The sequence below is a fragment of the Drosophila subpulchrella genome, chromosome 3L, assembly GCF_014743375.2.
Source record: "Drosophila subpulchrella strain 33 F10 #4 breed RU33 chromosome 3L, RU_Dsub_v1.1 Primary Assembly, whole genome shotgun sequence".
Lineage (NCBI taxonomy): Eukaryota > Metazoa > Arthropoda > Insecta > Diptera > Drosophilidae > Drosophila > Drosophila subpulchrella.
Window position 1 is genome coordinate 17184082 of NC_050612.1, and position 12934 is coordinate 17197015.

The 12934-nt window shown below is 42.9% G+C and overlaps 4 protein-coding genes across 4 annotated transcripts in view; 2 read left to right on the forward strand and 2 right to left on the reverse strand.

Annotated features, from left to right (window-relative positions):
• The window catches only part of LOC119552689, a 62791-nt gene extending 52511 nt beyond the window's left edge, over positions 1-10280 (forward strand). The window contains exon 10 of the mRNA XM_037862414.1: positions 9087-10280. Within this exon, the coding sequence (XP_037718342.1) occupies positions 9087-9491 (405 nt within the window). The 3' untranslated portion in view covers positions 9492-10280. The remainder of the gene's footprint in view (positions 1-9086) is intronic.
• On the forward strand, positions 348-2464 carry LOC119552690 (spermine oxidase). Its single transcript, XM_037862415.1, has one exon. The coding sequence runs from the start codon at positions 576-578 to the stop codon at positions 2034-2036; it is 1461 nt and encodes a 486-aa protein (XP_037718343.1). The 5' UTR covers positions 348-575; the 3' UTR covers positions 2037-2464.
• On the reverse strand, positions 5238-6923 carry LOC119552691 (spermine oxidase). Its single transcript, XM_037862416.1, has one exon. It carries the CDS (start codon positions 6885-6887, stop codon positions 5445-5447), a length of 1443 nt encoding a protein of 480 aa, XP_037718344.1. The 5' UTR covers positions 6888-6923; the 3' UTR covers positions 5238-5444.
• LOC119552688 (adenosine deaminase 2) lies at positions 10276-12499 on the reverse strand. The gene is made up of 2 exons (XM_037862413.1): positions 11413-12499; positions 10276-10914 (listed from the first exon to the last, which is right to left on the reverse strand). Exons 1-2 carry the CDS (start codon positions 12373-12375, stop codon positions 10315-10317), a joined length of 1563 nt encoding a protein of 520 aa, XP_037718341.1. The 5' UTR covers positions 12376-12499; the 3' UTR covers positions 10276-10314.
• Positions 12500-12934: the final 435 nt, after the last annotated feature.

Sequence of the window (12934 nt, forward strand, 5' to 3'; positions counted from 1 at the left end):
ATTCACTCGGTAAACGAAAAAAACAGAGTAATAAACTTTATTTAGAAACATAAATAAACTATTCGGACTTAAAATAATTAACATAGAAGCAATCAAATATGGAAATTTATTTGGAGGCTGGCGCCAATATGCTTATCGCCATCAACTATGTTATGTGGTAAATGTTAAATATTGAAAAACGTGTGCTATTTCTGTCTGTGAGCGGAATTTAAGAGAAAGCTCTCTCTTGATTAGTAGTTTTGTGTATGTAAGAGTACTCTATCGCTCTCTTGACAAATTTATATTTTATGCTGATAATGCATTGTAAGCCTGCCAATTGCTTTATTCTCGGTTTAATTGCATTGACTTAGCACCAATTCGGCAGGGCAACAATGAAAGCAGCCTTATCAGTAGGTTGGTTCTTATCGTTGAGACCCATAAATATTCAGAGATAGGAAGAGGAGTGCAAAAACTAGAAAACCATATGGGGAAAACGAAAGTTCTCTGAAGAAACCCGATTTAGTTGCTAGCCGAACGTCGAACGTGAAGCACGGGGACAGCTGTTATAAGAAAAGTATATCCATACTTGAACCACCATGAGTTCCGCTTCTGTACGTCTGCTTAGTAAAACCAAACAAACCGCTCGTATTGTTATCGTGGGAGCGGGATCCGCCGGAATAGCAGCTGCCACCCGTCTCCTGGACCTGGGATTCCGGAACGTACTCCTCCTCGAGGCCGAAGATCGCATAGGGGGACGTGTCCACACGATTCCCTTTGCAGATAATGTCATCGATCTGGGCGCCCAGTGGTGCCATGGCGAGCAGGGAAATGTGGTATATGATCGGGTAAAGGATCTGAACCTTCTTGAGGTTACGGAAGATCATTATGAAACCAACAAGCTTGTGCGATCCAACAAAGAAGTTATACCCGAAGACATAGCAATTCAACTTAAGGGCATAGCCGACAACTCAATACCAGATAGGCAGACAGAGCTCACGAACTTCGAGGGCTCTTTGGGTGATTATATCAACAAGAAGTACTGGAAGGAACTGGAAAAACTCCCGGCCATTGATCACACCATTGCCAAGGAGTTTCTGGAAGTGTTCCACAAATTCGAGTCCTCCGTGGAGGCGGCTGATCACCTGTTCGAGGTCTCTGGAAAGGGTCACCTGGAGTACTGGCTATGCGAGGGCGAACTGCTCCTAAATTGGAAAGACAAGGGCTACAAGAGGTTCCTGAGATTACTTATGAAAGCCCAGGAGGACCAACCCGATGATCTTGGTGTCCTCAAGGGTCATGTGCTGCTGAACAAACGAATTGCCGAGATTAATTGGCAAGGAGCCGATGAGCTGACCCTGCGCTGTTGGAATGGAGAGGTTATCACCGCGGATCATGTTATATGTACGGTTTCCCTGGGAGTTCTCAAGGAGCAGCATGAGGAGCTCTTTGTTCCCGCCCTGCCAGCTGCCAAGGTGAGAGCCATCGAGGGTCTCAAACTGGGCACGGTGGATAAGTTCTTCCTGGAGTTTGAGAACCCACCTCTGCCCGGCGATTGGCCTGGATTCAATTGCCTCTGGCTGGAGGAGGATCTGGAGGAGCTGCGTGCCTCCGAACTATTTTGGCTCGAGAGTGCTTTTGGCTTCTATCCCGTGTCCAGGCAGCCACGCGTCCTGCAGGGCTGGATCATAGGACCCCATGCCCGGCACATGGAAACGCTCACGGAGGAGAAGGTGCTGGAGGGTCTGATGTGGCTCTTCCGCAAGTTCCTGCCCTTCGCAATACCCCACCCACTGCGCCTGCTGCGCACCCAGTGGCATGCGAATCCCAACTTCCGGGGCAGCTACACCTTCCGGTCCACCTACACGGATGCGTTGAGGACCGGTGCCTGGGATCTGGAGGCACCGCTCCAGGATGTGGGCGGCCGACCACGCCTCCAGTTCGCCGGTGAAGCATCCCACAAGCACTTCTACTCCACGGTCCACGGAGCCGTGGAAACGGGATGGCGCGAGGCGGAGCGATTGCACCTCTACTACCGGTCGCGAACCGCTCAGCTGTGAGCCTCCACCTCGTAAGACCCGGTGAATGTTTCCGAAACCCGTGAAATCGAGATTGGCCACAGGCAATGGGGCGTGAAAACTACATACTATCCATAGATATATTATATTTAAGTGCATTGTTGAGCCGTATTTGTATACCTTTTTCGGTCAGGAAAAATCCCAACGATAAATACAAAAAACGGAACAATACATCTTTAGATGCTGGTTTATTATTTAGTAGACTTTGTGGCTCAAGGCAAAATATTTCTTCGTTTCAGCTCTTTGTCTAAATTACAAAAATACTACTTCTGAGCAACTATTTAAAAGTTTACTTAGATATCTTATCGACGTTTAGATCTATATTTAGCATACACTCTATAATCAATTCTCCGTAATCGTTTACTAACCGATAGATGCAGTTAAGATCAAGCTTCTATTTCTGTTAGATTAGATATACATTTTATATCTTACTTGTAGTTCAGTAAACACTTTTAGGGCTAGTTAACTTGTCTAAAGGTTTCAAAGACTATTAAATGTAGTCTTTAATAATAGCAAGATATAGCGATAACTTAATGGTTAGTTCACTAAATAAATATCTGAAAGTATTGCTCTGAAATTCAATACCAAGCCTGTCGAATGGTTAAACATTTGTAATTTTAATAGCTGGGCACGGTTGAAAATTACTGCTTTTCCACAGTTCATTTTTATTTTATGGCCATTTTTAATGTCTGAGCCCAGACACAATATCAGTTTTCCCCCAAGATTGTTTGTTTGTGTCATGACCGAGTCATAAAAACTTGATAGCTGAGCTCAGTTCTTTAAATTTCAAGCCCATCAGCTACTAGCAAAATTCAAATGCATTCGTAACACAAAAAAAAAACCAAATAAAAGCCAAACATGTTGACCAACTCATTTGCAGCGAGCAGCAAACAGCATTGTAATTGCGCCTGTTTTTCGGAACATTTGCAAACACTCGATTCAAAACAGGGGGCGTGGGCGTTGGGCGGGGGGCGTGGCCAGTGAGGTCCCACACATGCAAAAGTTCAGATTACGTGCGGAATACGGCAAGCTGAAATCAGTTTAGCACATACCAGTAGTTTGGGCAGCAAAAAAACGCAGGCCAAGGGCCAGACCAGCCATGGATGGCCACAAAAACCACAACAGGCCAACAGGAGCCAGGAATCAGGAGCAGGAGCAATGGCAAAATCAGGAGCAGGATCAGAGGCACTGGCCATGTGATTTCACTACCGAAATGCCCCAGCAATTGCCGACCGGCAGAAGCAGCAGAAGCACTTTGGCTGCCCATGTTGAAAATTCAAATTTATGCCAAGCTGGGGCCAAAACATTCAAAATATCCCTGCTTCTGCTTTAGCCTTATGTGACCACCCATTCCAACCCGTTAGATAGAGAGAAAAAGGATATCCTTGAGAATTCTGGGTGGTTGTAGCGGATAAATCGCGTTTGACCAATTCAACGATTGCAGGATTTCTATTCAGCTCAAATTATATTAATTTGTATGAACTATATATTTCAGATTTTATAAAAATACATTTTTACTTTATTTAAAAAGAATGGTTTAATGGTATATTTTAAAATGGTTACGCATTACTATTTAATTTAAAAAAAAAAATATTCAGATATTACTTAAAGGTTCAGTGACTTAGATTAGGAGTAACATTTGTTAAAGTAATGACATTGTGGCTACTAAAATGGTTTGAATCTAATTTCAGAGCAACTGCATGTTGTTTCAGTTTGATATAAGATCAATCCAACTTCAAGCTAAACCAAATTAAAGCCATAAATTGTTGAGGGATTCAAGAACTACTAGCCTTTACATTTTTCTCTCTGTGTATGCTCTGTCTGGCTCTGTGTGCTTGCATTTGTTTGTTTGTTTGCATGTCGCCCTGGTGGTCGTAGTCGTACCCTGGTCGTAGTTCATCGCCCCATCCCCAACTCGGCACCTCCCAATTACATATGCGACTTTGTCGCCCTTCGAGTCGAAAGAAGGAAAGCCCGAGTACAAGTTGGTCACATCTGTTATAGCTTTTCCGCTGAACCAGCCCCTTTCCGTGTTCCAATCCCAGTGCCGATCCCTTGGTTAATGCGCTGCAGGAGCGTCAGTCGTTGGTTCCGTTGCCTTCAGTGTCTAGCCAGCCGGATATGTGGTTTTTTTCCACCTTATTACTGAGAGAAAACCTTTAATTTTTCAAAAATATAATGTTTAACATGTGATAGAAGAGGTTTCCATTCTTGATGGAGGTATTCGCTTTGTAATAAATTAACGTGGTAATAATATAATTTGTATTGTTCAAATTTAAAACTGTTATTATGAGGATATCAATACAGGGGGCACTACAGAAATCACTAGGGTTATGAAATAACTTAAATGTCGTTTAAGGGGCCTAAAAGTATGCAGTGAGCAGAAGACACTCCTCTTTCTGTGTGATTTCATTGTACTTCTCAGCATAAAATATTTTGTTGCATACTTTTAGGAAACTATGATAACAATTAAGACTGATTTAAAGTTTAAGGAACCCCTTTTTCTGCTCAGTGCCTCCATGTTCATCCACGTGCTCGTGACTCCTCGAGTGACAATGTTAAACAAGTCTCTGTTTGACCAAAGGACACACATTTGCCTAGCTGGCAGAGCAGTCCTCCTGTTCCTGTTTCTGTGTCTGTTCTTTGCCGGACTTGTGTTATGGCCCAGGTAATGGTTGTTATGACTGGCAAAGTATTTCTCTGTGTTTGCTGATTGCAATGGCGACTGGTGAGGGGAATGGAGAGTGGCTGGGGATGGGAATGGGGATCGAGATGGATATAGTGAGTGGCTGACAGTTGGAACTGGCACTCTTGACATAGCTGGGAGTGGAACATTCGGCTTAATTGTACAACTAACTCACTTGCCACGGTATTAAATGGGTTTAGTTGGGATTCCTTTATGCAGAAGCACGATGGCACACCCTTGCATTGGGTAGATTAAATTCCTTGAAATTATAGTTCTGTATTCAGGTGTGATATTTACCTTAGAATTTTAATTGGGTGATGAAATGTAAATGTTTCGAGTGACGTAAGAAGTATACGGAGTGTTTGAGGTGTTAGAAATACGTTATAGGGGATGTTGCTCTCCTTTGATTACGTTTGCCCACATAGCAGCAAAATATTTAAGCGATTTCAGGATCTTTCTATTGATTTTAAACCAACTAAACGAGGGTTATACTGTTCTTGGGTCAAGTAGTTTATTTGCCAAAGAAAATATAAATGTAACATATTTTTGTGTTTTGAAAAATTTAAAGATCTTCGTGGTACAAAATGAATGCCAGTTACTGGACCATTTGGGTACAAGTAAATATTAACAATAAAAGTGTTTTAATTGATTTTGAGAAAGAGCTTGCTTTTGCGACATTTTGATAAGCTCCACTTGAGGTTGCCTTAGTTCTCTGCTCGACCTTTGTAGAACTCATTGAGACGATCTGCTTCGCGCCATCCCGACTCGGTGGCTCCATTGACAGTGGAGAAGTGCTTACGGCTGGAGGCCTCTCCGGCGAATTGGATCCTGGGCCTTCCCGAGACATTCAGCAAAGGGGATCCCAAATCGGTGCGACCCGTGCGAAGTTCATCGGCATAGGTGGGGTAGAAGCTGTAGCTGCCCCGGAAGTTCGGATTGGAGTGCCACTGAGAGCGCAAGAAGTTTTTGGGATGTGGCACGTTGAACTTGAGGAACTTCCTGAAGAGCCACTGCAGACCCTCGAGGACCTTCTCCTCGCTGAGGGTCTCCATATACCGGGCATGGGCCCCGATGATCCAACCCTCTAGCAAAAGCGGTTGGCGATCCACACGATGGAAGCTGCAGACGCTCTCCAGCCAGAAGAACTCGCCACCTAGCAGCTCCTTCAGATCTTCCTCCAGCCAAAGGAAGGCGATGCCTCTCATGTTCTCCGGTAACGGTTGCACCTCGAACTCCAGGAGGAACTTGTCCACAGTGCCCAGTCTTAGACCCTCGATGGACCTAATCTTGGCAGCCGGAAGAGCCGGCACAAAGAGCTTCTTGTGCTTCTCCTTGAGAACTCCCAGGGAGACGGTGCAAATGACATGATCCGCTGAGACTAGTTGACCGTTCCAGCAGCGTAGGGTCAATTCACCGTCTCCCGACCAATTGATCTCCGCAATCCGTTTGTTGAGATGCACGTGTCCCTTAAGGATTCCCTGGTCACCGGGCTGATCCTCGCTAGAATTTAGCAGGATGCTCAAGAACTTCCAGTAGCCCTTTTGCCGCCAGCTGAGATTCTGATCTCCTCCGCACATTTCGAAATTCAGATAGTTTCGGGGCGAAAGTTCGGAGAGATAATCGCAGGCATCCTCAGAGCAAATAACCTTCTTTATGCAGTCCAGGGCCTCCTTAGCGACGGTCTTATCGTTGGGGAAAGCCTGCTGGCCCACCTCCTTCCAATAGCTTTCAGTGATGGCGTCACCAACAGATCCCTCACAATCGGGTTTAATCTCAAATTCGTTTTGGAACTCCTTGAGAGCCTTGGTCTGATCGTCAGAGAGGATTTCCTTGTTGGAGCGCACAAAGTAGACAGCAAAATCACCGGTCCTATCGAGGAGATCCAGGTCCTTGACCATCTCGAAGACCACATTGCCCTCTTCTCCATGACACCATTGAGCTCCCAGATCGATGAAGCTATTGGCGAATGGGATCGTGTTGATGCGACCCCCAATGCGATCCTCCGCCTCGAAAAGCTGGACATTTTTGAATCCCTGTGCCAAGAGTCTGGTGGCAGCCGCGATTCCTGATCCGCCAGCTCCGATAATGACTATCCTGGCGGTCTCCTTTGTTTTTCCAAAAGTAGATGCTACTGCACAGGCACTCATGATTCTTGAAAGCTTTTGTTTTATTTGCTAAAATGCAGAAATTCAAATTGTGAACTAATGCATAAAACGCAGCCTTTTATAGGCATGTTTGCCATTGGGTATCATATCAAATCAGTCCGTGCCCTTTTGCGGTTGCCATTATCTGTCTAGACATTGACCCAATTAAATTTCTTGACTCCAACAAACAGACAGTTCATATTTCTTGCTGAAATGCTTCACTGAAATAGTATATTTTCCCACAGGAAACATTTGCCTTGTATGCACTTGGTTAGGGCTTATCTGGCCTCTTGTAAAGTTAAATGTAACAAACGTTCTCATATCAAATGTCAGTTTACCATTGTATGTTGTTTCTACACCATACATGTAAAATGTAATTGCTTTTACTATTGTTTTATTTAAAAAGGTATTGTTTGTGTAATTTTTGCAATAGCAACAAGTGGTTCAAGTGCATCTTGCGGTGCTTGTGGCACCTTATCTACCTAGCTGAAACCACTTGACTAAATCGACCAAAACAAATTACCTATAAACTATAGAGATAATTATGGCTGTACTCGTGGAGTCAAAGTGTATAGTAATTGTTTAAAAGTGTTGTGAGTGACTTGTACTTTTCAAAGGAAAGGTATAAATTTAAAGTAAATTAAAACAAATCTACCTCAATTTTCTTATACTTAAACTCATTAATAAACATATATAAGAAAGCATAAGTATTTTTAAAAATCAAAGTTAAATGAACTCATCATTTGAACTAGTTTATGTAAATTTTGGGTATAAATCGGCTTAAAATAAAATAATTGTTGATGCTAAAAGTTTCTCCGAATAAAACTAAAAGTAACTGCAAACGGAAATTTTAAAAAATCTCTTTGCAATTATTTTTTATGATTTTTAAATAAACTTTCCATTGATGCCAAATATGCATGAAGTAAGGTCAAAGTACATTTAACTTAATGTTTTGACAAAACACTTATGCCCACTATTGTACTTGTAAGTTTGTAAATTTAAAGTTTTCCTTCTTTTTTACCACAATTTTGCTACAAATCATTGTGATACACTTTGCACGTTTTAGTTTATATATTTTTTATACCCTTGCAGAGGGTATATTGATTTCAGTCAGAAGTTTGCAACGCAGTGAAGGAGACGTTTCCGACCCCATAAAGTATATATATTCTTGATCAGCATGACTAGACGTGTCGATCTAGCCATGTCCGTCTGTCCGTCTGTCCGTCTGTCCGTCTGTCCGTCTGTCCGTCCGTTTCTACGCAAACTAGTCTCTCAGTTTTAAAGCTATCCGGCTGAAACTTTCCCAAAAGTCTTATATCTTTTGCAGGTAGTATATAAGTCGGAACCAGCCGGATCGGACAACTATATCTTATAGCTCCCATAGGAATAATCGGACAAAAAAATGAAAAAAAATTATATCTTTGGTGTTTCTTAGCATATAAACTCCTAAGCTTGGAAATAACAATTTTTAAATAATTTTGAATTTTGAATTAAATTTTATCGAAATCGGACGACTATATCATATAGCTGCCATAGGAACGACCGGAAAATTTGTGGAAAAATAATATGAAAAAAATTATATCTTCGGTGTTTTTCAACATATAACCTCCAACGCTTGGAAATAACATTTTTTAATTAGTTCTGAATTTCGAATTAAATTTTATCAAAATCGGACGACTATGTCATATAGCTGCCATAGGAACGATCGCAAAATTGGTAGGAAAATAATATGAAACAAATTATAGCTTCGGTGTTTTTTAACATATAACCTCCTACGCTTGGAAAAAACATTTTTTAATTAGTTCTGAGTTTCGAATTTAATTTTATCAAAATCGGACGACTATATCATATAGCTGCCATAGGAACGATCGGAAAATTGGTAGGAAAATAATATGAAACAAATTATAGCTTCGGTGTTTTTTGACATATTATCTTATACTATTGGGAATATCATTTTTTGTGTTTTTAAATTTAATAATTATAGCTGCAAGGGTATATAAGCTTCGGCTTGCCGAAGCTAACTTCCTTTCTTGTTTCTTATTGAACTACGTTTTTCATAGCCAAAGTAATAGCTCAACAAAATTCAAAAACCGCTGCATGACAAATATTCTGGGGACTAGACCATAATTTGGTTATATTAATTATTTAAATATATTAAAATTCCACATGGTTTTCCCATTCTTATTTTTTCCTGCCCCACAGAATTGCAACGCCGACAGCAGCAACAGCAGCAGCAACAGCGACGACAATATGTCTAACACAAATAAATATGGTTATTACAATTACAAAAACAATAACCGAGGCCGGAACCACGAAATTAATGGCGAACCAAATGAGCCGACCAACAACAATATTGGCAACAACCAGGGCAGAGAAGAGGATGTGGATGTGGATGTGGTCGAGAACAGCAACAACGTTGACCACAACGATGTGGACAACATGTCCTCGGAACAACAGCCGGATATTATACCCTATCCCCTGAGTGTGGGCGAATCCAGTTGGAAGGCCGAAAAACTTCGACAGCAGCAACAGCAACAGCAGCAACATGAACAGCAGCAACATCAACAACAGCAGCAACATCAACAGCACTGGCAGCAACTCACATAGCGTAAACGATTCCCACGCAAGCCATGAAATAAAACTCGATCGGCCGAGTCACAGATATATGAAGATATAGCAGATAGAGAGGAGTAGCGTTTAAGATTTGTACAGCATAGCGATACTTAAGGCCCCAAGGATGGTTAAGATTGTAAAGGAAAATTGGAGAGGCGATGCGAGTTATACTTAGGATTTGAACATATCGAGGCAGTAAGTTTAGGTATGTGAACGATAGGGTTAGTACTAAACCAAGGGCAAACAACAAACACAGGCCGAATATTACAAATATTTTTGCAAGCATCTATACACCGAAACAAGCGCGACAAAAAAAAAAGATGAAAAGGAACATTTTCAGAAAATCATTTGAATGGAATGCTGCCCAATAATAACGTATATGGTAATAATAATTTTAAAGACATAGATGTAACAGGCTTAAACAATTCTAAACCAAATGAGCAAATGCTAAATTCGTGTGCATTCAAGTTATAACTGTGCTATATACTCACCTTGTATTCAGAATCTACACGTACGCCTAAGACTCTGCTTGAACAAAGAATTTAGCTGGATGAAAATGGACAAGACCCGGGCTCATGACCCGGTCATAGTTTCGTTATGCCCCCCCAACCACACATATCCCCCGAAAATATCCCGAAACGAGTTCTCTGATTTAGGTCGTGTGACGAGCGAAGCTTAGCCATCACCCATATCAATTGTATCGATGTAAGTCAACTCTTAGCCAGCGTCAGAGTTATCCGTGTGCAGGCGAAATTCAAATAAATTAAATGCGAAAATATAAAATAGGTACGTGCAATTTTTATTTAAGGGGAGGTCCTCAATCACACTTATTCGCCACCACATCCTCGATCCACTGGTCCCACATTTTCAGCCACTTCCTGTACCCCGCCTGCCTTTCCTCGCCCACCAGGGCACTGTACCGGATGGAGTTTACGGCCAGGCTTTTGAGGAACCTCAGGTCCGCCTTCATCGGGGCAATGCCCAGGAAGGCGAAGTAGAAGTCGTGGGACAGCGGTGCACAGCGCCAGAAGGATGGATCGTCCGAGGATATCACAATGGGCACATTGTCGGCCAAAAGGAGAGCCGCCGGGTGGTTCCGATAGTCCACGCCCAGCTGGAGCACCTGGTTCGACACGGGGCACACCTCGATGGCGATGTCCAGCAGTTTGGCCAGTTGCATCATCATCGGGTGCTTGGTGAGGGCGAAGCCATGGCCGATCCGCTTGGTGCCCATCAGAATGGCGTCCACCAGGTTCTCATCGATGGGCGATCCAAACCAGTTTGTCTCGCCCGCGTGGAAGTAGAAATTGATGTGCTCGGGCATTTTCAACAGGGGCTCCACGAAGTCAATCAGTGGTCGACCCAGCTCCTCCTGACCCACCAGATCAAAGCCCACCATAAAGTTAGGAAATTCTTTCTGTTTGGGAAGAGGGCGAACATAGTCGCTTATTAATTTTAATAAAATAAATATCTGAGTGAAATAAGATAAGTAAATAATATAAATAGGGACTCTCTTGTATGTGTATTAATTAAGAAATGCGTAAGGTAAGTGTGACCTTATCAGAAACATGCCAACATATTTTTAAAAATATGCTTTCGTTACTTACAATCTAATTTATTAGAATTCGTACTAAGCAATGATCATCAAAATAATACACATGTTAAAAAAATGGATTAATTTTCTATAACTTAGTTTTACTTTGTTTAATTTTTAAAAGTTTAGAACTTTTTGCTCCTATTATTTTTTATTTTTTCTTAAATACTGATGATTATAAAAAAATAGTTATCTGTAATGCCAAATTTCTGGAAGAGAAGCTTCTTAGCTGTCTAGAACTTAGAGGTATAGAGCTTTAATTAAAGATATAAAATTTCCTGTTATGAAGTTTGACATTATTTCATAGTCATTAAAACTTACATTAAGTTCCACAGCTGTCTTTACATACTGCTCCACCACACTTGGCTCCACTCCTCTGAGCGGGGCATATATCAGCTTGGAGTCAATAAAATCCGGATGGTCGGCCTTGAAGCGTTCCAGTTCCGATTTATAGATGGCCACCGTGTCCCGGGTCGACAGCATATCGCCATCGATGCAGTAGAGTGGCGGCAGCAGGGATCGAAGCTCTAGATATTGCACCCCGTCTTCGGAGAACTCCTTGAGGGCATTGTAGTAGTAATCCGCCCAAATGGGGGCGTGGCAGAGCAAGCCATCCAGCAGAATAAAGATGCCCATAAAGTGTGCCCAGGCTTGATTATTCGAGACGAACTTGGAGAAGGGATACATGCTGAACCTTCGCCTGAGGTATTGGGTCACATTGTCTTCACCCCGTCGTTCCCGAAACTCCGCCATTGGCTCCCAGTTACACTTCTCCATGGGTTTTTGAGTGGGCTTCTCCTTGGAAAATCGAAAAGCAATGGCCTTGCAGCCCTCATCCGCCGTGCAGATCCAAAGATTCTCGCGATATGTCAGACTTATTAGATATTCGGTGCTGCAGAGCGCCGTATCGTGGGCATGAAGGACTCCGCCCTTGGGCATCTTCTTAATCAGATTGAAGATCGGCGATTTGCGTATCTCGGTAAGGGTCTTAAATATGTGCTGGCCCGGCGTGAACTTGCTGGGGTCCAGTATGCCCTTGGAGATCTCTTCCTTCTTCACGGCCATGATCACCTTGTTGGCCTCCTGTTCGCGATCGTTTAGCCGTATCATCTGACCCATGGTGCCCGAGTGCTCCGCCTTAGCGATGGTTTGGCGAAGGGTCTTGAATGCCGTGGGCGTGAGTTTTCTCAGCGACCGAATCACCGAGGCCGTGCTGTGCCCAATCTTTGAGTTTTCAGTAGATGCCTGGCGAACGGGAATGGCCACACGTCTAATGACAGTCATTGTAGCACGATTTCCCTGGGGTCGCCACTCCTTTAGGCCCGGGGATTCATTAAGAATTTGGTTGGGATTTCGTTAGCCGAACATGTGATTTACACAATTTATTTACCCTACGAAATGTGTCACGCCGAATGTGTCAATAGGCCGCACATTTGTTAGCACCGCGCCACCTCCCACCTCCCACACCCGACGCACAAAATGGCGCCCAACGCATTTCCGCTTTAACACACTAAAGCCGCGACCCCGTCAACTACACTCCCATGCGGCTTTTATTAGTAATTTATGGCCTCGTTGGATCGCGGACTGGGTTCGGGTTCGGTTTTTTATGCATCCGCGCGCCCTCAACACCGCATTAAATGTGCACGACATCAAATTGATGAGGCTGCCACGACCGGTGGCAGATATAGTCCAAGTGCTGTCAGACTGGCTATTTATTGGATTTTATTTTATAACATATCATGCATCTTAGAAATCAGCTATCCTTTCAGTAAGCCCTAAAAAAGATTTCCGTGCCTTAAGCTCTTCTTAACTAGGTCAAGTACTGAACAGTTTTTTCGGTGTC

Excerpts from the sequence above, each read along its gene's own strand:
- LOC119552691 (XM_037862416.1), bottom strand. The coding sequence starts at position 6,887 with ATGAGTGCCTGTGCAGTAGCATCTACTTTTGGAAAAACAAAGGAGACC.
- LOC119552690 (XM_037862415.1), top strand. The coding sequence starts at position 576 with ATGAGTTCCGCTTCTGTACGTCTGCTTAGTAAAACCAAACAAACCGCT.
- LOC119552688 (XM_037862413.1), bottom strand. The coding sequence starts at position 12,375 with ATGACTGTCATTAGACGTGTGGCCATTCCCGTTCGCCAGGCATCTACT. Across the intron at positions 10,915-11,412 it reads AGACAGCTGTGGAACTTAAT|AAAGAATTTCCTAACTTTAT; the intron begins GTAAGTTTTAAT and ends CTTCCCAAACAG.